Raw genomic sequence first — 26,826 nt, 5'->3', positions numbered from 1 at the left:
TAAAGATGGGGAAAATACATTGATATATTTAAATATATTAAAGATGGGGAAATAAATTAAATGAGCTACGTGCCCCTTACAGGAAGATCACGTGGAACCCCCCCCCACCCCCCACGGGAAGTGGTGGGATAGGAAGCCGTAGCATAGGCTGTGACTATCGGAAGGGAAGTGGTGTGACAATAGCCACAACCTAGGCTGCAACCCGTCACACCCCTTCCCACGGAAGGGACACAACCATTCCCCTCCATGGGTATATAACCCATACAAACCACAAGACTAGAGGGGGCACAAGAGGATAAGAAGAGATAGGAAGTACAACGACATAGGCAGAGGCAAGAGTAAAGGGAGAAGATCACAGAGGCGCCACAGGTATGTATATGTGTGTGGATGTGTGTGCCACACACACACATATAAATATACTTGTAGTATTTAATGGTTATGTCATTATTATTATTATAATGGTAGTTGCAGAATTATGTCATGATTATTCTAATATTTATATTACAGAATTATGTCATGATTATTATAATATGTATGTTACAGAATTATGTCATCATTATTACAATGTTGTATGTTACAGAATTTTAGCATAAGGTTGTATGTCACAAGATTATAATTTAAGTAATAATGATAATATGAATTATAATTCAAATGATATTGATAATTTATGAATTGTTATGAAATGTTGTATATCAATGAATGGCAATAATGTGATTATATGATGAAGGCTATTGGGAGGAAATCCTCGTAGTCTAATTCAGGAATTATGATAATCCCTGGTAGGCAGTATATACTGAATATCTATATGCATATATGTTATGGCTTGGGTGACAAAGAGTCATCCAAGAAGAGACAGATCTGGTCGGTCCTCTCTGGTAGACTTGGATGATGAGAGCATCATCCAAGGCAAGGAATTTATCGTATATGATGGTCTTCCTTGGTATGGCTTGGGTGTAAGAAATTACATCCAAGACAGGAATCAGATTAACTTTCGATTTCCTGGTATGGCTTGGGTGTAAGAAATTACACCCAAGACAAGAATCGGATTAACCTTCAATTTCCTGGTATGGCTTGGAACCAAGATGGGTTCCAAGAAGGCGAGCTTCACAACCGCCTAAGGACATGTCCCGATACTGCACTCGTATCCTTTTTATTAAATAAGAATTGAGATTAGTGTGAATTAAGTAATTGAAGTTTAATTGCAAATTAGATTAGTTATATATATATATATATATATATATATATATATATATATATATATATATGTTGTATTCTAACAATCTGTTTTGTAGGGCAGTAATCTCTAACTAGTAGGGACATTACAACTCTCCATTCAAAAATGTTGATTTCATATCCATATGATAAACCTTGAAATTGTTAAAAAGTTGCAAAAGCAAGAAACATCTTGATTGCCTCCATCTGAGCAACCGAGGCATATGTCTCCTCAAAATCAATGCCTTCAGCCTGAGTGTAACCTTTACAAACCAACCTCGCTTTATTTCTCACAACCCTTCCATCTTCATCCAGCTTGTTCCAAAATACCTATTTTATTCCTATCACATTCTTATCTTTTGGTCTATTAACTAATTCCCATGTCTGATTCTTCTCAATCTAATCAGTTGTTCTCTTATTTGTTTTATCTAATTCTTATCATTGCAAGCTTCTTCTACTATTTTTGGTTCAATCTCTGAAAGTAAACATAATAGAATTTGTTCTTGAGCTGCTTTGCTTCTTGTGATGATTCCTTTGATCTTATCTCCAATAATATAATCTACTGAATGATTCTTTTGAACATATCTTGGGGTCTTAGATGTAGATGTCAGAGCTTCCTAAGATTCCTTTTCTCTTTCTCCTTTGATTTTCTCTTCTCTTTTTTTGTCATCCGGTTCATCAAACTTATATCCTGTCAATTTGTTAGACTCTTTAGAAGTATCTTCATCAACTTTCACATTTGCACTTTCAACAATCTTGTTCAACCTTTTATTGAAATGTCGGTATTCCTTACTCCTTATAGAGTATCCTAGGAATATTCCTTTATCTACTTTGTTGTCAAACTTTCCAAGATTATCTTCATCTCTCTGATTATAGCACTTGATTCCAAATACCTTGAAATATTTCACTATTGGAGTTCTACCATGCCATAGCTTATATGATGTCTTTCCATGTCTTTTCCAGTATAAAATCCTATTAAGAGTGTAGACTATAGTATGAATTGCTTCTCTCTAATAAACTTCCAAGAGTTCTACTCCTTTGATCATTGTTCTTGTTGCCTCTTGTATAGTTCAGTTCATCCTTTCCACTACACCATTATGTTGCAGGATTCTAGGGGCAGACAACTATAAACTAATACCATGTTTCTCACAAAAATTGTTAAACTCGTCAAAAGTAAATTATCCTCCCTTTTCAGACCTTAAACACTTAATCTTTCCGTCAACTTCATTTTCAACTTTATCCTTGAATATTTTGAATTTCTCTAATGCTTTTGACTTCTCTCTCAAAAATGCAACCCATGACATTCTAAAATAATCATCAATCAACAACATGAAATAATTCTTACCTTGTATACTTCTTGTGCTAGTTGGACTGCATAGGTCTGTGTGCACTAAATCCAACAATCCAATGGATGAGTGATCCTTTCCTCTGTAATTTCCTTTCATTTGATTTCCAACTTGTCAATCTCTGCACAAAATGTTATCCACTTTGGTTAGTCTAGGCAAATCTCTAATTGCACTTGATGAGCTGATCTTCACCAGTTGTCAAAATTGATATGACACATCCTGCGGTGTCAGAGTTGTCTCTCATTGATCTGAGATAACAAACAATTCTTCATAGCTCCTTCTAGCAGATACATGTTTCCACCAATCCTTTTCCCTGCTGCAATAACTATCCTGGATCCCTTCTGGATCTCACAACCATCATCCTAAAAGACAACATTGTAACCATTTCCGCACATCTGTCCAACGCTCAAAAGATTATGAGGCAAACCCTTCACATAGTAAACATTGTTAGTATTATGTTTTCCACCAAAATATGTAGAACCGATTCCCACAATCTATGTTGTCTGATCATCTCTAAACCTAACAAAACTTCCATCATACTTTTCAAGTCTCACAAACTTACATTTGTCACTCGTAATATGATTTGAGCATCCACTATCAATTAGCCATTCAAATTTATCTCTTCAACATGTAAAGCAAGAGCAAGAGTCTTAGGAATGTCAATTTTAGGTACATCTCTTTCTACCAAAAATAAACTGTTACCATCCTCATAATCTGATTCATCATCTGAAATACCAAAATCATCTTTGACATAATAGACTTTCTTGTTAAAATTCCCTTTACCATCTCTGTTTTTTTGTCTTGAACATTTTTTCGGACATCTAGTAGCAATATTATCAATCTTTCCACATCTAAAGCATTTAAGAGGTAACATACCTTTGTATTTGTCAGTTCCTTTCTTAAATTTCCTTACAAAGTTTGCTTCCATCTCATTTGAAATTTCATCTTCCAAATCTTCCTTGGAGGCTTTCAAAGAAGACCGAGTCTTAGCTTTTTCTTTTTCCAAACTTATCTCAAATGATGATAGAGTACCATACATCTGCTCTCTTGTAAGATTCTTCAGATAATAGGTTTCTTCAATAGAAAATATCTTGTCACTGTAGCTTTCTTGTAGAGACATTAGAATCTTCTCGATTATGTCTTCATCTATCAAGGTGCCGCCAAGTTCTCTGATTTCATTTATTGCACTATCAACCTTCTAAAAATAGCTAGTTATGTCTTCTCCTTCTTTCATTTTCAAGTTCTCATATCTGTCCTTAGTTGCTAACTTCTTTGATAATTTGACTATGTCATTTCCTTCATAGATATCTCTCAACTTTTTTGAGACCTCATAACCAGTATTTAATGAAATAACCTTTGTCAATTCAATCTTTGATAAAGAACTAAAGATAGCATACCTTTCCTTTTCATTCTCTTCATAAGATTGAATCTAATCTACAGTGGTAAGACCACTTTCCGGTTGAAAATACTTAGTTTCTATTGCTTTCCAAGTGTTGTATCCCAGAGAGATTGGGTTAGCTCTCATCTTCACTTTCCAAAAACTATAGTTGGATCCTTCAAAGATAGGAATAGTCAATTTATGTGCCATCGGATCAGGATCTACCTCAAGCGGTTAATCTCTTCTCCAAGGAACCAAAGCTTTGATACCAATTATTGAATATTCGGGCAATTGAGAGAGGGGGATGAATCAATTGACAACTTAAATAATTTCTTCAATGCTTTCACACATCTGGAGTAACCAACAAACTTAATTAAAGAATATATAACATGAATATCATATACACATTACACATTACACAATGAACACCAGATATAATGTTGAAAACCTAAAAGGGGAAAAACCACAGAGAATGTTAGTTCTCAATATAAAATACTAGTTAAGGTGACATCAGTTAAGGTGATTTTTACAAAGGGTGTCTCACTGCCATAATGCTCACTATAGGAGGGCTCACTACTTAGAAAAGAACTCACTAACCGAAGAAAGAAAGAAAGAAAGAAAGAAAGGTAATCCGCCACTGTAATACACACTGCAAAAATTGGATTGCATCTGGTGCCTCAACACCAACACACTTCACACAACATCAATAATCAGATCCTTTCTTCTCAATCTCATGTATCTTCAAAAATAATGTCATACTTTTTCCATGCTAACACAATCAGATCATCCTCATATAACTACTATCTTTCAGGAAACATAATCTTCCAATTCGTCCAAGACAAAGATCTAAAATAGGTCAACACTAAACATTTTGGTGGTGGGAAGGAATGAGAAGTAAACCATACCAAAACACACATAATTGGTTAGATCAACATGTTACATCCATTACAAATTCCAGACCCAAATCATGACTCACACATTGCACCAATGCTGTTACACATCCTTGAATTTTAGACTTAATTTGGACCCAAAAACCTTTACCCAATACAACATAAATATGAATGAAATCAAGATATACATGAATACAATCAATCAACACCATATCCGATAAAAATAAATATTTGGATCACCATCAACTCAGCTAATCCATACTGGAATACATCTTCCAGAGTACCAAAGATTTCGAGGACACATTTTTTGGATCACAAACACCAAGAATAGATGTTGACACTAATGGAAACCATTATGTTGACATCAATGACAACCAATCATACTCATCAACAACATATTTGCAACATCTTGATCACATGATCTATCAAATTAAATTTATAATGTGATAATATTTTCATTGCATCATTCACTATTTTATTCAACATGATTACATAATTAGATGCTTGTCTAGTTGCATGCCTATATGTTTAAATAGGGAGATATCTTGTCACAAATATTCCTATGTTAAATATGTAAATAGTTACATGTGCTGATAGAGACTCACCTCATCGAGAATACATGCACAAAAGGCAAACACACTTGATTGTATTTGTAGTATCCTAAATTGCACCTTGTGTAATTCTCTGCTACATAAGTGCATTCGCTTTACGTTGATTGGAGACCTTCTTGACCACTTTGTCATTTTCTCAATCTTGCTTGCCTTGTCAGTGTCTACCTTGTCCTTTTCCCGACCTTGCTAACTATTTGCCTCATAGACACTAACATGCCATGAACATATCTGTGTGTCGTGCTAGCATCCTGTAAACCTGATAGTCTAAAGGTGGTCGTTTGATCATTACACCTATATCTGGAAGATACCTGTAACACCTCTCCATGACCATAGAAGACCGTTTTCGTCCTGACATGTTTATCTTCCCATTTTGGCCTCATTTTGGCCTCTCTATCTCTTTCTTTGGAATGTTATTCGATCTCTATTACTTCTACTCACTCACATGCTTTTTCATTCACTCACTTTGAATCTCTCTTGTTGTTCTCTTGGCACTCACGTACTTCTAGCATTTTTACTACACTTTGGGAAAGATCGACTCATTCTTCTTCTTCATCCAGTAGGCTTCTTGCTTTGGGTGTGAAAGGGGAGTCTTCTTCTTCCTCTGTCTCTCATTATCTTCATAGCCATTCATTGAGATAAATTTGTTGTATCTTTTATCTATCTATCTTGGCTGTCTATAGAGGTGGAAACACCAAAATGAGGGTTTGACTGCACGGTGGGCCTCTAAAACAAAGACACGGACTTCAAGCATGGACTGGCTGTGAGATCATACCTCTTCACTTTTCCTTTTTTGTTATTTGATAGTTAGTCGAATTTACATTTTGTATTGTTATTTCATTCAATTTTACTATCTGGGCACATTTCCATCATAGTTCATTATCTATATGGACTTTATGACTATGTTTATACTAGACGCCAACATATTGCATTGTCATCTTAGACACATGCGTGCATCCTCATATAATGTGTCACTAGGTTATGTCAGAGAGCCCCTTTGGTGTATTCAGTGTCATCTAAGGGAATCTAACAATCTTAGACTTTGTACTGCATCCCGAGTGGAGAGGTTGATTAGTGAATCTTTGATAGGTGGTCACTTGCATGTCAAAGTGGTTGACTTTTTCCCCTCTACAATATTATCTTAGATTTTATTATTTTACATAGACCCCATGGTGATATCATTTGAGTGTTTGAGATACGAAGTTTGCACATGGTTGTTATCACTACATACTTTTAGATGCATGATCAGTCTAGGATTCACGTGTACCTCAAAATTGCAAGCAAAATGTAATAGTGAGATGTGTATATCCATGTCAGTTTCAATATATTTTGTTTATTTAGAGTGTTTTGGTACATAAATATATTGGTAAATAGAATAATTTTATGTGAAACCCCTTGCCTACATTATCTGTGTGCCTTGTACAAAGGTTTCTACACAACTACCCCTTGTTCCCACTCACATGATCATACCCTCGTATACATCCATCCCATCCACTTCTTTATCACACTTATGCTATCATGTACTTTCATGCACACGCTATCCACTACATTCTAGCTCTTTATGTCTTAACACTAGTTTGTAGCCACAAGGTCACCCTCAATTTAAATTTTAAAAAATTAAATATAATTGATTTTCCCCCTTTCCCTTCCCACATAGAGTCAATTAAGCACAAGTTTAAATGATATGTTAATATATTCTTGTACTAAAATACATTCAATGCATTTATTCTAATCATCTCCTAATCAAGTAAATAATTAAAATATCATTCACATTTACACTTCTTGGTGCTCTAAAAAGAATCCAACTCTCATAATAATTCTATAAGCATTTGCATGATTGAATATTTTTGTTTTTATCATTGTTCAATTTATAGAAGTTGACTTGAGAGAACATTACTTGCTATGCTAATTGTAGCATCATAAAATTGCACCCATGGCAATTTTTGACCTCATTTGGGTCTTCACCTTAGTGTTTGCGCCCCTCGGTCTGATTGAAGACTTGAGTATTCTCTTGCACATCATAAACACCAAAAACCTTGTCTTTTCACTTACTTTACACCTTGATCCTAGCCTGAAACAGGGCAGGACCAGGGTGTGGCGCCTTGGTTGGTCCTCACTAGGACCAAGGCATGGCACCATGGTCCTCCCTAAAGTGGTCCCAATTTGACCCCTTGGTCCTATTTCAAATTTGAGTTTGATTCATCTCTCTATGTCGGCCTATGTCAAAAAATTAATCAATTAACCTGGTAGACATGTATATAAAGAGGATTTCCCCTCTCATTTGAATAGGATCATGAAGAATTAAGAAGCATTCAAACACACAAGCAATCAAGCATTCAAACATTCAAGCATTCGAGAGCAATTGAGCATTTTTCAGTATTCCTTCAAGCTTTGTAGCAGCAATAAAGTCAAGATTCAAGCATTGAAGTGGAGATTTAAATCCTATTTGATGAAACCCTAATTCCATGTGGAAGCAAGCAAAACTTCACAAGGAGGTATAATCATTCATTTTCAAACATAATTCAACATCTCCCTCAAAAGGAAAACCTTTACATTCAGTCATTTCAATTACATTTATCTCAATTTCATGGGTAATTCCAAAACCAGGGTTTGACCTAAGGCAAACCCCCATTTCCAACCTATTTCCCTTTCTTTTTATGTGTGGGAAGTGGGTGTGCAACTGTTCTCCTGGGGTTAAGATTTATTTGTAGACACGAAAAAACCCTTTTCAACATGTGGAATTTAGGAGGACCAAGAGGGGTGCACCACGGTCCCAACATTTTTGAAGCATTTTCGCAAGGTAGATCTGAATCAGCTTATACTGCTAAAATCTAGATGCATGATGAATTCCCATATCCAGAACTCATTGTTTTGCTCAATTTATCTTCAATTTTCATAATTTTACCCTAAATCAACACGTCAACTCACAAAAGAGGGAAACACATTTCACAATCAAACAATCCACTTAGCATTCAATCCTTATCCGATTTGTGATTGAATCTAGTGGATTTACCCCCTCTTTTGAATATAAAGGCCATCTCTCTCTCTCTCTCTCTCTCTCTCTCTCTCTCTCTCTCTCTCTCTCTCTCTCTCTCTCTCTCTCTCTCTCTCTCTCTCTCTCACGCGCGCGCGCAAAAGTTTGATTTGGTGATTTCTCCTCCTATGTTGGAAATCGACAAATCAAATTTTTCCCTTTACACTAATCAAACCCTTAAGTTATAATTATCATCATGTTCGCTAATATTCAAGAAAAGCAAAAAAATTTGTCACTTAATAGAGAGAGTGAATAAAAGTTATATATAGATCATATAGGACAAGTTTTAGGTGTAAGACAAGTTCGCGATGCTAAATTCATCCTTGATCAATTATACTCATCTTTTCACAATGATGATTTTAAGGCAATTACTAATCTAGTATTCATTATTCTTAATATTAAGACAGCTCAAATTCAAATCCACATTGATCTTAGAACCATCTACAAGATTTGAACTAAATACAATTTTTTCTATTTATTAATTACAAAATTTTATATTTATTTGAATTGGATTGGATTGGTCTAACTCATATATAAGAAAAGTTATATTTCATTTATAATTTTACATACTAATTTATTTACTAAAATGCATCTATCTATTACAATACTTTTAGTTTTAAAAGTTTTATTTAAATTATTTTATTTATTATTAAAATGTGATAATTTAATAGATTTTTTTTCAAAAATATTTAATAGTTGTTATTTATTTATTTACTGTGTTTACCAATGTTTAGCTTATTTTTCCTTTGTAATTTTGTATATTTATAATAATATTTTATTCTAATTTTTATTTATTAAAGATATAAATGTTGTACATTTTATAGAATAAACTTTGATTCTCTTTTGTTTTGAAAAGTCATTCTTTGTTAATAAGTTTATTTGTAAATTGAAAATAATTGTTTGTTAAATTTTTATTTTAAAATTGGTTTTGTAAATTTTCTAAGACCATGCTCACCAACTTAATCCACCCTTACTCCTACTAGAGGTTACACCTCTCACTTGATTAACGATATATAATCAACTTCAAAATGAAAGACAAAATACTCAAAAGACTAGTGAAGATTGTAAACAACACATCCACATAAATATGTTCCTCACTCCAGCTACATTTTTTATGAAAATACTTCTTTATAGTAGGATATAAACTACAAAGAATATAGAGGCTAATATCTAAGGGTGTCAATGAATCAAATATTAATTTGGGATTTTGTTTTCTTCATTTAACTCATTTATAGGAAGGAATTTTAGCAAACTTGCTCTTCTATTTTATATTTAAATAATTTCACCTAGAAAATAAAGAAGAGGTAATGAATTTTGTTTCACAGTTCACTTGGTATTGTTCTCATCACAAAAGTAAAATGTGACTCAAAATACAATCAATGTTGGGAATATGAAGCCCAAAGGTCACATGACCATTTGCATTCTCCCAACTATTCATTTCAGAGCTGAATACAATTGTATAAATGGTTGTGTGCAGCCCATGTATGTAGTAGATTGGATATGATTAATAGAAGAGAGTTCTCTCCTTTTTCCCATGGATGTAGTCAGTTTTGTTGAACCAAGTAATTTGATGTATTGTTGTGTGTTTGTCTAATTTACTTTATGTTGTTTTGTGTTCATTATTATGTGTTATCTTTTCATTTAAATTAGCAATTGTTATCAAATTAGTGATTGGAATAAGCAGAGATGGAAGAAGGTTATATGGTAGAGAGAATCAACTAGGAAGAGTGGTGTTGAGCTCTAGTGTCTTGGTCTTGTGGCTTTGGAGAATTTTATGATGAAGTGGGAGTTGTTTATCCTACCTTTGATTCACCTTTGTGTGAGATTTTGGTTGATGAAACTGATTATGTCATCAACGGATTTCTTGGCAATTTTGACTCGGAAGTAAGTGAAGTTGTACAAGCAAAAGTTGAAACGAAGCGCCATGTACATTGGTGGGATGGATGGAAAAATGAGGAATCGGTTGAAGAAGATGCCACTGAGACAAGTGAAAATGAAATTGAGAAAGATGAGACCCAAAATTGGGAGAGTTACTAGAACAATTGAATTTTGAAACTAAAGGATCTATGACTCAAGAAGCGAATATATATTTTGGAAGATGAAATGGAAGCTTTGCATTATCATATGCTCAAAAAAGTAAAGATAAAAGAGCCAAAGTATGAAGCTTTCAGGATGATTGACCCCGCTATGGAAGTTCAAAACGTGCCTTGCTTAGAAGAGGGTAAGGAAGCCCAATTTGTTGCTCGTTCTAGAAACGAAGATGCACTTGATATTAGGGTTGAGGATATAGTTTCTGAGTCTAAATGCGTTATGAAAATTAATTTGACAAATATGTATTCGAAAGGGGTCAATTTGGGCAAGTCAGAGTTTGGGAGAGGTTGGGGGGATGCGGTGAAGCGGTGAAGCGGTTGCTCCTCAATTTCTCGAAGATGGCCAGCCAAATTGTGGCGGTGGAAGATGAACCATATTGTGGCAGGGGTCATGGCATTGTAATTCAAGAGGCAGAGGATTTAGCAGTGATTGAACCTGTTGAGGAACAAGAGAAACCTAAGGCATTGTATCAAATTTTTCCAAAGAGGCCATACCAGATTGCGAGTGTGGGAAATGTGGTAGGTTTGCAATTTTCAATAGAAGAACCTCTAAATGAAGTATACACTAGGTTTTATTCTTTTGATGGAGCTCTTGTTCTCAAGGCAGCCTCACCTGTGTTGGCGGAATTCGTAGTTGCTGAAGAGGAGATTGCTAAGCTCGAGATTGATGCAGAGGTGGATGCTATGTTTCAACGGGTGCGTTATAAGATTGACACTATAGATTCTATTGTGCAATTTGGCACTCACAGGCACAGAGCCAGTGGCGGGAACTCTATTGGAGTTGATATATGTAACCATTACCGTGGAAGGTCTTCAGCTAATGTGCAGAGGGAGCGAGAAGAGGAGGAAATGGCAGTCAAATTGGAATTCGAAACAGAGGTTTCCTGGGCGCTCTGGAGGCTAGCGACCACAAGAGGATAGTGACCACAAGAGGATAGTGAGGCAGTCAGATTGATGCAGAGGTTTCAGAGGATAGTGACCACAAGAGTAAATGAACAATGGACACCAATGGTTTGTTGTTGTTGGCTAAATATTTAGAGAAAGAAGAGTGGGTTCAAAGGGAGAGAGAATGTGAGATAGATATCGTGGAGAGAAATAAACCAACTGGAATTTGCTTTGCGTTGTTTTAGTGGTGGATTTGTCATGTGATGGAGATGCGGTTTGCATGGTTTGCAAGGTGGTTCCACCCAATTGCGATGTGTTGTTGTACAATAGCTGTGTGAACCCATGGCATATGATGTGCTTGAATCCCCCTATGAGAGTTGTTCTTGTTGATGATTGATTCTGCACTGATTGTTTCTTCACCGACTACGAAAGCTAACTCAACCTTGGTTGTGTAATTCTCATACCAAATAATGCTATTTATGTGGTTGTCTTTTTGCAAGATGAGGTAAATCTCATGTTGTCTGCGAAACATGACAAGCCTTTAGATTTTCTGTTAATGGGGAGCACAGGAGCAGGAGCCTGTGATGGAGGAGTGTATTTTGTATCTACTGGAAGTTGTTCTTGAGTATAGATTAATGGGTGTGTTTGTGTTGGGTATAATAATAGTAGATGAGGTTTTTTATTCTGATTTGATTTGGAGAAGACTAATTTGTAATGCTTGTGAACAAAGTTTGGCAAAGTTAAAATCTTCGATAGTCCTAGTTGCAATATAGGAATTGAAATGGAAGTAGGGATGTCACCATGCATGGTTGTGTCGGTTGGCCTTCACGAGGGAGATTGTTGGGAATATGAAGCCTAATGGTCACATTACCATTTGCATTTCCCCAATTGTTCATTGCATAGCTAAATACAATTGTATAAATGGTTGTGTGCAACCCATGTATGTAGTAGATTGGATTTCGATTAATAGAAGAGATTTCCCTACTTTTCCCATGGATGTAGCCAGTTTTGGTGAACCACGTAATTCCATATGTTGTGTGTTTGTCTAATTTACTTTTTATTGTTTTGTGTTCATTATTATGTGTTATCTCTACTTGTTTAAATTAACAACCAACACATTATTTGAGAGAGATTTACCTCAGAATATTACAGACAACAAGTTACTACAGAAAAGCTACGCAAGAACATAATTACTTACTGCAAAAAGGAATATAAATTAGACATAATAATGAAATATTTATGTAGCAAAATAACTTAATTAATTGGAATTCTAAAACCAGAAATCTTTTCTGAAGCAGTGGAATGCAAGTGATGATAAAGAGGCATGTAGCTTGATTTTCCCTATAGTTGCCTCAAAATACAAATGTCTACTTTCTTAAGTAGCACATCCATCAAAATTGCTACACATTGGCATAACAATGTTATTGACATTATTGCATGTCTATGCTTAACATGTGTGGGATTCAATCTTTGTCTATGACATTTTTTTACTACACCATTGGATTGTGATAAACATAGCTGGATTGGGGGCATATGTTTACACTCTTTTTCTACTCTTCTTGTTGCTTCACTGTCGTAGTTTGTAGATAAGATTATGACCTCATTTTTGCAGCTACATATTTTGATCACACTGGAATCTCTTGTTACACACTTGGCACACAAACTGATTCATGGTCATTAGATCGTTGGGAGATAGAGCTATTACTTCTATATCCGGGTCTGCAACTCAATCAAAATCATTAGTATTGCTCAATTTGAATTCGCCATAAAACTATCATATAGAAAGAATTTTTATTTTAACAAAAATTCAGTATATTTTCATCTTCTTTTTATGGATCATTAAGTGTGATCTAAATACATACACTCACAGTTTAAATTAGAAGCTTACACACATTGACACTTTTTCCTCTTTCTAATGTGACCTGAAACATCAAACAAAAAAACATAAACAATTTAAACCAAAAGCTTACAAACATAAAAATTGACATTTCTTTTCTACATAATTAAAAGCTATATTAATATGTAATGAAGATCTAAATATAATTAAAATAATTTACAGCTATAGTCATACTGAAACAATTGATTGACTTAATGCTTGCCTAAATTTCCCGGTAATTCTTTTTCCTCTTGGCACAAAAAGAGTGTTGCTTGGTGCAGTCATGAAAAGAAATTCTTGCTAACTTCTTTGGATGCGCTTGTCATATTATGCATGTCTATGACAATATTTTACCGTTAAAAAAAATAGATAGCTATTTTATATTTGTGTATGAATGACAAAATAGGAGGATAGTTAGAGCTATCTTTTTAGGAGCATGTGGGTGTTGATTCAGGTCTTCATCTTATCATTTCTTAAATTGTCTTACGATTAATAACTAGATATTTATTGTATTGAAGAAAACAAAATAACATAACATATTGGAGACTGCAAACTTCAAATCAACCAGTTAAGAGTTTAGGAAGTTCAAAACACTAGGAATAGTGATCAACTAGCTCCTAATGTATTCTTTTAGAAGATTTTACTCTAATTCGATTCCTCACTACATAATAATTTGATGGAGTATACATACTTTTTGTAAATGATAAACTTAATGTCTTTAAAATGGAGAAATATATGTTCATTAATTTATTAGTCACTTACACAAAACTATATATTTATTTCTCCTCACAAATCAATGGTTCAACTTTATCACAAAAAAAAGTGAAACCATAAACAAAAACATGAAAATGGTAAGTCAATCTAAGACAAAAATGATTTAAGATACATCTATAAATAGGCAGTGGTGTCATCGTCATCAAGCAATAAAATCATACATCATTTCTCTAATATTTTATTTACAAATAAACATCTCAAGAAATACATATTTTCTCATGTCAAGAGTCAATTTATCTAAAATTCCTTCTCATGTTCTCTAAAGACGCACCCTCCTCCAGCATATCAGTTGCATCAGCCTTCATTTCAAGTTTAATAAGGGCAACGGCTTGCAAATAAAATGCAGTGGGCCAATCATTTTTTAAACAATGTGCTTTCATTGCATCTAGAAGAGCACGATCTGGTAGACCACAATAAAGATATGCTAGACTCCGTCTTGCATAGACTGTTGGTGAGTCTATAAGGTGAGAATCTATAACCTGTATCAAAAAACAAAAACAAATATTTTTATAATTTGTAGAAGCAACACCATCCCTAGCATTAAAATTTCTTAAATAACCATTCAAGAAATGTTAACCAAAATTTGTTCATGTGATACAAGTTGCCTATATGTCTTTATCATTAGAATATTGATATTCATGTTTGTGTTGTAATATTTGCACCTAGTGTCATAGGGTTATTATTAACATTCATTTACTTCAACAATTAATGACAAATTATTTCTTTGTAAAATCCACTAACGATTTGCAACTTTTGTACACGGATGAGGTGATGAGAAGATTTGTAGCATTGTCTTCTTAGGAGCAAATACAAGTCAAAAGGCTAAAATAAGAAAGGTCGTGAAAACGAACTTAAAATGAAAATTGCATTTTGACCCTTTGATCATTGAAGTGCACAAACAATAAGTTGAATCTTATTACAAGTCATGAGACTAAAATAGGTCAAAGCCATGGAAATGGACATAAAACAAAATCGTCTTTTCATAAAATACTACAAATAATTCCTAGAATTAATTGGTTTTCATTACAATGTCTTGTTGAATATTTATAAAATGGATTTTGTTGGAATTCCACTTAATTAATCAAAGAAATTATTTTTTAAAAGAAAAAGTATACTCTCAATATGTTTAGGATAAAACTATTTGAGAAACATTATGGTCATTGACACAAATCAAAAAATGGTAAGTTAATTTCATTGGAGAAGTGGAACACTAGTAAAAAAAACACAAAAACCAAGTCCACACCTCAAAAGTAAGAATTTGAAGAAAAATGAAGGTTTCAACAACTTTTGTGAGAAACTAGTGGTTCTAACAAGAGTCACTTTTGTATAGAAATGGTGGTCTAGATATTACATGATGTGGTGATTTTGTCATGTGTTTTGAAACAACAGGTAATGTTGAAGAACACTTCAAGTTCTTTTTGGTTTTGGTTTGTAATGACTCTTAGGATTTTCTTAAAGGCTATAAAAGTTAATTAAACATTCAAGGAGACACATTGGAAGGATTGGAGTTGAATTTTTCGTATACTAGTAAAGTTCGTAGGTTCAATACACAATCAAAAGAAAAGTTCAATTCTAAAAGTGTGTAGAAAAGAGTTGTTGTAATGATCTTAAGGACTGACAACAAAATTTTGAGCTAGTTGTATTCCCAAGAGTCCTCAAATTATATTTTTGTTTGTGGATGGTGGAAAAGAGTGTTTTTTTTTCACTAATGTGGGATTTTTCTCCCAGGATTAAGGTTCTATAGGTTAAAAGCTTGTGTCTTATTATTATGGTGTTGCTTCTCTCAAATTCCTTTTAATTCATTTTTATTTACTTTAAAAGGTGCAATTGATCCTTCAAAGACAATTTGTATGTGATCACTAGTAATAAAGCCTAACTTTATCTTACAAATTAGATTTTGATTACATTTTTTATTTTATGCTTATTTTGATTTAGTTGTAAACACTGGAAATTATCCTAGGTCTCCAACAATACTTCTCACTATCTTTATGTCTAAGATAATTAAATAATTTTATTATCTAATTAGTATTAATATTCTTCTTTTAATTGCCTATAATTAAATAATTCTTAATAATTTAATTATTCTTGTTCTAAATTATTAATAAATAATCTTCATTATTTAATTAATTTTCTTCATTAGCTCTTTCCTCCATGATTAAATAATTATTTAATCCCTGACTAATTTATTTAATTACCATGTGTGGGTGAAATAAATAAAATGTATTTATTTATGACCACACTTAACTTACTAACATTCCAATATTTCTCTCCACTCTTCCATTTGCCAATTTCACTTCCCACTTAACTCTTCCACTTCCCAATTTCTCTTCCCATTTATCTCTTGCACTTGCTAATTTCTCTCTCACTTAACTCTTCCATTTTCTATTTTCTTTTCTAATCGACTCTTTATTTCCTCCACTTTCAAAATGGTAGTTTTGTGTTGAAAATAAATAGTTTCTTTATCTAGTTTTAGTTAACTCATTTTCTCTCCTCCTTTCCTCCACTTCCAAATGGCAACTTTGAGTGTTATTCAATTCTAACAATTGATTTCTTGAAATCTAAATCAATCTTAGTCATCGACCAAAATCCAAATCTCTATATAAAGCAATCAAATCCTCATTTTGAATATAACTATGCTTTCAATATGCTCATGCTATCAAATCAATCATCTCACTTTCGAAATGTGTCTTGTGTACTTCAATAAAAATCTGAAAGCATATTGGAAGAACAATGGAGGTCATGGATTTGATGCTAGGGATAATCGTTTTGATTTTTATTTGAATGCAATATGAATTCATCTTTCATTGGTGTTTAGCTTATTTTGCATAGAACTTGGTTTGGTGGTTGCTAACAGTTCTTTGCATCTTTTCTAAATTTACCTACAATATTAACATTATCATATTTTATAGTTATCTTTCGCTACCTATGCCAATAAAATCATTACCTAGAGTTTTTGGTCCACAAGTAACTTGCAAATGTTAGCAAGTGTGCTTTCCTATTCTTTAGTGAGATACATTCCATTACAAGAAGCTATATAAAACTTTACACATCAATAATATCCATGTGTACTATTAAAGTTTGATAGAGGAACAACCCACATTCATGAGCATACTTATCATGATGTGAAATAGACTTACTTTTGCCAACACGAGGGCCAATATAACAAATCTTGAGAGTAAAAAAAGGAGTCAATGTGATTTTATTTGGTGTATGTGTAAATTATATCATGTAGCCTTTTTATGCAATTCCTCCAATCATAACATTTGTTGAGAGAGAATGGATCGTAAATAGGATATTTTTGTAATATCGGTTATTATTATTTTCTTAAAACCACACAAAAGTGTGCTTAAGCAATGTTAGAACCTAAATATCCATTTAGTTTCATACCTCCTTTTCTAGGACAATAATACAACAAATATAACTTCTCAAAGGAAAAGCAACAAATTCACACAAATTCTTTTGATATTGACAATGCACTTTGTAGGTGGAATACTAATAAGAGGGCATCTCCATTTGCCTCAACTGCCTCTTCAACATTTTAATTTCAAACAAGATATTTCCATGTTTTCACCAAAGAGTGGGCAAGAGAGTCCCACATCTTTATAATTAATTCTAAAATTGTGGGGCAAAGTCTAAACTCTCAGGAAGAATTACTACCAAAGTCTCAAGGGAAAGAGATAATAAAATGGATGTTGTTAATGGGGTGTATAAAACTATCCTAGACATGTTCTCTAAGAGCACCCCTCCCTATTCTAAATGAAGATAATGTTCTGAAATCTTAGGGGCATTAATAATGCTCATAAGCATGACCTCCTATCTAAGCTTGTCTATAAGCATAAACTAAATATCCTTCTTATCCAAAGAACATAATCGTATGATTGAAAGGAGATCATAATTATAAAAAAAAACCACCTATCTACACTAAAGTATAGGTCTATTAATTGCATCAACTCTATCAAAGTCAATGACACGGTGCTATAGGAAGACTTGAATATTAGGAAGCTTGCCAATGATTTCTTTCAAAAACTCCTATCAAAGGGCCTAGTGTGAGACCAATCAATGGAATATGAGCTTTTGGATGTTATCTTGTAAATTCTTTCACTTTAGGATAATAGAGCCTTGGCTAAAATCTCATATGATGATGAGGTTAGACTTGATGCTTTCTCATTTGAGGGATCCAAAGCCTCTAGCTTAGATGGCTTTCCCCATTTTTTTCTTTCAAATTTAAAGGAACTTAAGGTGTCATTCAGTGTTCTAGTTCCTAAGAAATTGGGCTCTCCTTCTTTGGCGAACTTTGGGCCTATTAGCCTATGCAACTCAATTTATAAAAAATTCTCCAAAATTATTTCCAATCAACTTCAAGTTGTTCTTCCCACTTGATCACCCCCCAACAAAGTTGCTTCATCCCTAGCAGATAAATCCAAAATTTTATAATTTCCATTCTTGAGGTTATTCACTATCTTTTAATCAACCAAAAGGCTAGGTTCCCCCTCAATTTGGACCTCATGAAATCCCATGATAGTGTTGATTGTGGTTTCCTTTGAAAATTGTTGGCAAAGGTTGGGTTATCCAACAAGTTTATATGTATTATCCTCTGAATGGTCTTGAACCTCATCTTTTATTTTCTTTTTGATTGTTCGCATTCACCCTTCTTTGCAAGCTCTAGAGGGTTGTGGCAAGTGGAACCCATTTCCCCATTCTTGTTTATCATTATGGCAAAGGCCTTGGGGTGGCTCAAGTACATGGCTATCCGTCCAGGTTTCCTAAGGGGCATTTCTCCTTTGTTGGTTGGCCTCTTGGTCCCATTAATAATTTTTACAAGATATAATGATTATGGGGGAATCTTCTATTAGGGAAGCTAAGAACCTTAAATACATCTTGTTGAGTTATGAATAGGCTTTTAGGAAAAAAAAAAAATTCTCAAAGAGTTCTACCATCTTCCTTAACACTCTTGAGGCCTACCTACATAGGACTACAAAAACTCTTTAATGTTCTATTGGGTCCCTCCCTGGTAAGTACATTAGCATTCCTCTCTTCACCAAGAAAATTTTGAAGCCTTTTTGGTTGGAGCTAGTGTATAAATTTCACTCAAAATCGGCTATGTAGAAAGGGATTTTACTTGGTCAATCTAGTAAAGTTCAACTTCTCAATGCTTCTGTATAGAATCTTCCCATCTTTGCTACGAGTCTCTTCAAAATCTCTAGTAGATTTGTGGAGAAAATTGATTAGATTCAAAAGAGATTTCTATGGTTTGGCTCTAAAGAAAGGAACAGGATAAGCTGGCCTAGAGGTTTATAGAGAAACACAACCAATGGACTCACATTTGCAAAAGAATATATATTATTGCTAATGAAGATTTTCTCTCCAACCCTGATATCCTTGTGGTCACCTATATGGATATCATGGATTGCAAATATTTCATTCAAAAAGGTATCGAATGGAAATTGGACAATGGATAGTCTCTTAACTTCTAGAAAGATAAACGGACTTTGGGTTCCACTCTTGCTAAGGTGGACTAGAATAGACCCTTGCAAAAATCTGGTGTTAATTATTTTGGTGAAAAGGTGGCAAACTATATGATGAAGGGAACCTAAAGATGTGTTAGCAATGATGATCATCGAGAAAATGGACTTTCGAAAATCCAGTCTCTCCTAGCTAAAGTCTATATCCTTTAGTATTCACCTAAAGATGTCTTGGTTTGGATTGTTTGCCCCTCAGGAATTTATTTTGTTGTTGCACAACCCCTTTTTGGGCCCCTTTGTGATGGCTAGACCTCACTCCTAAAAATAAACATATTCTTCTAGTTTATGGCTCAAAACAAGGTTCTTACTCATGACAAACTATATAAATCATTTTTCACTTTTCCTTGTAGATGTAGCCTTTTTCTTCTAGCTCACAAAGATTCCTATCACCTATTTTTTTATTGTCCCTTCCCTAGTGGTGTATGGTAAATCTTATCAAACCTCTAGAACCTAAGTTAGGTGTTTGTATCATCCTCAATAGAGATTATCTCTCAATATTATTAAATCATTGTTAATCATATGAAAGCTCCAAACCCCCACAAACCATTGCCTATAAATAATACCAAAAAACTAAAGAGACAATAGTATCCCAAAAGTATTGTTCCATCTGAGAAGGATTCCCTATTTGAGTGAGTTTTAGAATCTAAGAAGGATTGTGAGGAGGTGAACCCTAAAATTCCAATTCAGTTCATCAAAGAGGGGAATATTAATGTTAATTTTATTGTGAAGTGTTAATCTTAATTTTCCAATTACGAGAAATTGACATGAAATTATTGCAATGGATTTTTCACACCAAATTCTCATAATAAATTTTTACCCTTAGATTCTTATAGTTCATTGTCAAAAAGCAAAAAGTGGACCTCCTACCCCCCAGTTGACAATCACCTAGCAAATTAATATTATATTGTGAAGGTGAATTTTAACTATTTTCTATAATGCAAATTAATATTTTAAGAGGTGTGTGTGTGTGTGTCTGTGTGTGTGTAAAGTGAAGCTACTACAAACTTCACCTTCTTGTCATCATCTATATTTTCATACTCAAAGTATTTATTCATGGCACTAATCCAATCAACCAACTCTTCATCACTTAGGTTGCCTTTATACACGGGTATTGAAGAGCACACAATTATATTGAGAAGGAGGGGGATTGAATCAATATAATAACAAACTTTTACTTTTTCAAACTTGATTAGACGCGGTAGTAATACATCAAGACCTAATCAACCACAAATGTAAGATCTAGCGATAAGAAACAAAAGAAGAACACACAATTTATGTGGAAACCCTTGCAAGAGAAAACCATGACAAAATATTGCTTTTGTATTGAAAAATTCTTACAAATTTTATTAAAACCAACCCACAAGAGACACGAATCCCCTCTATATGATTTTGCAGACACCAATCCCCACAACTGAGCACCAGCTGAGTAGGAGACACCAATCTCTTTGAATGAGAAACAATAAACTCTTGATCCCTTAGAATATAAGGCACAAACCTTTGAGGTATAGTCAAACAATTTGCTTGTAACTTCTTGAATATGCTCTAAACCACCTTTAGAAATATGCTCACTTCTTCACAAAAATATGCCTTGATATTCTGCTCTCAAATCTACAATATGATCCTCAATAAACAATCATAAATATGAATTGAATCTTCACACAAATCTGCTATATATTTTCTCCAAGAATGTTTGATTTTTGTTCATAAGTCTACTATTTTTAATGCTCGATTTTTAATCATAAATCTACTATTTTTTTGCTCTAGATTTGCTTAGAACAAAGGGAAGATATTCAATGAATTTTTGATAAAATAACCTCCAACAGACCTATTACTTATACACCCTCAAGTACCTCTTCAACCAAGAGATGCACCTCCTCAAATAAGTTGACCAACAATATATAATAAATATATTACTTTATTTATTTTACCCAAAATGGGCACCCAAAACTAGGAAGGTCAAGCAAGGAATATAAATTCTATTTAATTTAAAATGCATCTTTTGTGCTTCCACCCATAAATGGGTAGGCCCAAAAGGGAGGTTTGTCACATGTTTCATATATTTATTTGATACAAAAGAAAAGAAAAAAATCCTTTTAATTTCGGCATCAAAATTGTCCTTTTAAATTCGGCCATGTTGTCCTTTTAATTCTAGCCTACTGTCATTTGACATCAATGACAATATTCCAATAGAAAACATATAAAAATCATAAATATATAAATATTTTAGCATTAAAAAAGAATTAAATTTATTATTTAATATTAAAATAAAAAATCATTAGTCATAATTCATGATCTAATTGACAAAATAAATACAAAATAAAACTCAGAACATTGATAATTATAATTATAAATTCTTATAGGCTGTTAATAAAATTAAATCTTAACTTGAAACTATAACTTAAATATGAATTATACTATACTTTTTTTCTATCAGTGAGTTGTGGGGTGAGGACCCACTCCCTTATTTATAATCATATCAAATAAACATAAGCTTCAAACCTACTAAGCAAGGACCAAAAAGGAAATATTAAGGAACCCGTGAAAGGGAATAAGGTCTAGAAAGAACAAAGGAGAGAAAGAGAAAATAAAATTTGTACAATGAGTCTCATAGCTTGAAACAACAAGAAACCAACAACACTTGACCAAACGCCAATCTAACTATGCTCTCTCATTGCTTTGTGAGAGAAAAGCATCCATAGTCCATTGAGAACCCTCCTCCAAATCTTCCCTAACTTCAATATGAAGTCTCTCTGCATCTGACTTGTGTCCTTTCTTCCTCTTTGGTGGGCCACAATCTAATTTGGATTTGCCACTCACTAATTTGTGCAATCAAATGTGTCCCTTGGGGAACCAAAACCACATCATGTTCAAAGAAATTTGGTGTAAAGTCATCAAAATCCTCCATGAAGGGAAAGTTTCCCTCTAAATTAGAGCCGCCATCTACACCCACAAGAATAATTGTGCCTTTAATACGAATTATACTAGATATTACTACAAACTTCAAGTCATAAATATTGCACCCCAATAGGATGGGATTCCAAAATCCATCCAAATAATGGAACTAAAGTTGGGTAGGTCATTGGTCAACTATTATGCTTTTCCCATATCAAATGTGCTTGACAAGATGGCAATAAACATTGTAAGGTTTTATTATCGAATTAGACAATTAGTGAGCAATAGAGATGATTCAGAGATATGGTGTCAATCTACTAATTCATGGATGCAAGATTGACCATTTAATTACATTCACTCACACAAAGATGCATTTTGTGCATAGCCAAAAAAAAAAGGGCATAAATTTACCATTCAGTTTAGCCACCATCATATCCCAACTCTTAATCTTAGGCTTGCCTCTTTTCCCTCTTTCAGATTGTACTACATCCAATTAAAGGGATGCATGATTAAAACCAGTTACTGCAAATTTCACCTTGTTGTCGTCATCTACATTCTCATACTCGAAGTATTCATCCATGGCACTAATCCAATCAATCAATTCCTTAACATTTAAGTTGCCTTCATATGTGGATATCTCCAATTTTGGTTTGGAACTTTCTCCCAAAACTACTCTAGCAACTCTTGCTTCAAATCATACTTTAAGCTTTGCCTCTTCTTCTTGAGGTTCTTCCTCGTTGACACTAACATCTCCTATGTCGACGACTCCTCTTTGTGCAAGCTCCATAGCCTACAACCTTGCTTGAATTTTCCCCATTTCCTCTAGAATGTATGCACTCGCAGTTGGTCTTCCTTGACCTCATCCTCTTCCATGGACTCTGAATGCCATCTCTTGGTGCTTCCAATAAGTCGGCAATAATTATGTGACACTTATAACACGATTATCAAAACTGCACACACATGTTTATATTAACCTCTCAATGCAACTCTTAGCGACAAGATAAAAACTCACTATCAATACTCTCATGATAATGGAGTATTTATAACATGTACAATTGTGTGGCCCACATAGCAAATACTCAACAAAAAATAATCCTTTCATACAACAACCCTTATTGCTCCACATTACAAGCACATTAAGCTCACAATGCAAAAACAACAACCCCCCAACTCTAGAATAGCAAATACAACATAACAATCAACAGAAAACTAAATATCTTAGTGATAGTTTCACCTTTTCTACAACTTAAATCGTCTTGTCAACGGCTTATTTGACTTCAAATTCCTCTTATCAATGCTCACTTAATTGCAAACTTGGTTGGTGATTATGTAGGAACACTCTAGCTTTGTTAACCTAGTTGCTAGGCCTTCAACAAGATCTCTACTTTTGGTGGCTAGCGATCTTTTACTTTTTGACTAACAATCTCTTTTTTCTAGCTCTTAGTGCAACTTCAATCTCCAATCTATGATATGCAAACACAATTAATTATCAACTTTCTTCAATGGTTTCCTATTTTAACAACCCTAGGATCTCTTCATGAAAATGCTTTGGCTTTGGTGGCTAGACATCATTGTGAATTGCATTACAGCTTCCAACAAACACAAAATAAAGCACTAATCCAATTAATCAATTCATTAACATTTAGGTTGCCTTCATAGGTAGGTACCTCCAATTTTCGTTTGGAACTTGCTCCCAAAACTACTCTAGCAACTCTTGCTTCAACTAATACTTCAAGCTTTGCCTCTTCCTCTTGAGGTTCTTCCTCATTCTCACTAGCATCTCCTATGTCAACTCCTCTTCTCTATGCAAGCTCCATATCCTACAACCTTGCTTGAATTTTCCTCATTTCCTCTAGAATTTATTTGTTCGTAGTTGGTCTTCCTTGACCTCGTCCTCTTCCATTGATGCAGACGGACAAGGAGGATCCAAACCACTTACCACAACTCTAAGAGTTCCATGGGATCAACTAGTTTGCAAACCTTTCAACCCTTGTTACACCCAAGCTCCTATTTGACAAGATAGGGAACATCTTAGGATAGCAAAGCCTTGACCACTTTAGTTTGTGCAACCAATGACTTGGAGATGTTTGGGACACCTATGACACCCCAAAACCAACTTGGATTTTTTTTGACAAGTTTAGAAAAGCAAGAAATGCAAACTTGCACCTACCCAAGCTACTAGAATTAGGTCTGCTAATGGGGTTTGACACTCAATCAGAATGATGGCCACTTGGGACACTTCAAGGGCATCAAAAAAAGTTTTTTTTCTACATAACAAGGCATCACAAAGGACTTTTCACAAGTTTTTATGGTGGCTTATATGACTATCCCAAGGTTGACAAGGTTTTTAGACCACCAAATTAGCCCTCCACACAAGGATTTATAACATAGATCACTCCAACTCTCAACCCAGGTCACCAACATGTGTATTCAGACTCTATAAGATGTTCTCAAACTTTTCAAGCATCCAAGGGGTCGATTTTGTTGACTAGTTCACTTTTACAACCTCAAAATGACCTTTCTAGGCCTGTCACATGAAGATGCAAGGCCTAGGGCATCAAATAACTTCTTGCAAACTCCTCATTCTTCCCTACAACAAAAGGAATATGAAATTAAATACAAAAAACTAACATTCCACCAAAAAAAAAGTTTTCCCACCGTGGACATGGGAGTTATGTGGAGTTTTGTGCCCAAACCCTAGGTGAGGAGGGCTTCTGGACTGTTTTGGGGAAAAATACAATATCTCCCTCAAAACTTAATGGATTGAGCCCAAACCAAAGGTAAATGAAAGATAACTCTCCCCTCTCTCCAATTATGCCATGTGCAGGTCATGGGGAAGTCATACAATCTAGACAAAATTGACAGTTCTAAGAAAAAACGTGGAAAAGAGCATAAATCAGAGTTATTTATTGAATTTTCACCATCAAAAGCACCAACAACCTCACCTCGACCAATGGGAAGCATATTTAAAGCATTTGAAATCATCCCAACATATTCTAACCACCTTTTGAATTAGTTAGCCATTGGGATTCAATTCGACACAAAAATTGTAAAAGTTGCTAATGCAACTTTTGAGCAATTTGACAACTTTTGCTCAAAAAGCCAATATGACTCAAAACTCACGCCTAATCACTTGTCCATATCAAAATGGACCTAAATAGACCAAAAACATCATTTACAACCATTTATGACCCCCTTTGAATGGTTTGACCAAGGTTGACCCAATCGGGACCTAGTAGGACTACAAGGCCTGAATGGAGTCAAAACCATACAATCTTGAAAGAAATGATTACATATGGCTAGAAATAACATGAAATGGTCCATAGGACCTTATTACATAAAAACAAAACAAAACCATCACAAGGCAACTTGTGATCAATAATGAGATCCCAGGTGCTCCTGCACCATCCATGGACTCTAAATGCCATCTCTTGGTACTTCCAATAAGTCACTTGTAATTTTGTGACACTTATAATGCAATTATCAAAAATGCCCACACATGTTCTTTATATTAACCTCTCAATTCAACTCATAGCGGCAAGATAACAACTCACTATCAAATTTTGCTCATGATAATGGAGCATTAAAACATGTACAATTGTGTGACCCACATAGAAAATACTCAACAAAAATAATGCTTTCATACAACAACCCTTATTTCTTCATGTTACAAGCACATTAAGCTCAACATGCAAAAACACCAACCCCCTAACTCTAGGATAGAAAAAACAACATCACAATCAACAGAAAACCGAATATCTTGGTAGTAGTTTCACCTTTTCTACAACTTAAATATTCTTCTTGTCAGAGGCTGCTTTGACTTCAAATTCCTCTTGTCGGCACTCACTTAACTGCAAACTTGGTTGGTGATTATGTAGGAACACTCTAGCTTTGTTAAACTAGATGCTAGGCCTTCAACAAGATCTCTACTTTTGATGGCTAGTAGTCTTTTACTTTTTAATTAACAGCCTCTTTTTTCTAGATCTTGGTGCGGCTTCAATCTTTGATCTGAGATATGCAAACACAATCAACTACCAACTTTATTCAATGCTTTAGCTTTGGTGGCTAGACATCATTCTGGATTACATTATAGCTTCCAACAAACACAGAATAAACTGGGATCGACCTTCATAATGTTGTGCCAATATGCTTTAACAACGGCTACTTCAACTTCTCTACAATATGTGATGTGAATTTTCTATTACTTCCTTCCCAAATTCCTACACTTACACTCCTTTGCACTTGGATACGATCTTCTATCCTTCACAACTGTAGCTAGCTTTCTTTTGATCTACAACACTTTCACACATGGAAGGTGA

The 26,826-nt window shown here is 34.2% G+C and overlaps 1 protein-coding gene across 1 annotated transcript in view; it reads right to left on the bottom strand.

The window, feature by feature from the left end:
- Positions 1 to 14,181: 14,181 nt before the first annotated feature.
- The window catches only part of LOC131076620 (serine/threonine-protein kinase BSK1), a 57,857-nt gene continuing 45,212 nt past the window's right edge, over positions 14,182 to 26,826 (bottom strand). Inside the window, exon 4 of the mRNA XM_058013903.2 lies at positions 14,182 to 14,572. Within this exon, the coding sequence (XP_057869886.1) occupies positions 14,327 to 14,572 (246 nt within the window). The 3' untranslated portion in view covers positions 14,182 to 14,326. The remainder of the gene's footprint in view (positions 14,573 to 26,826) is intronic.

Source organism: Cryptomeria japonica, chromosome 5 (genome assembly GCF_030272615.1).
Source record: "Cryptomeria japonica chromosome 5, Sugi_1.0, whole genome shotgun sequence".
Classification (NCBI taxonomy): domain Eukaryota; kingdom Viridiplantae; phylum Streptophyta; class Pinopsida; order Cupressales; family Cupressaceae; genus Cryptomeria; species Cryptomeria japonica.
Note: the sequence above shows the minus strand (reverse complement) of the source record. Positions and strands in the feature narration are given on the sequence as shown.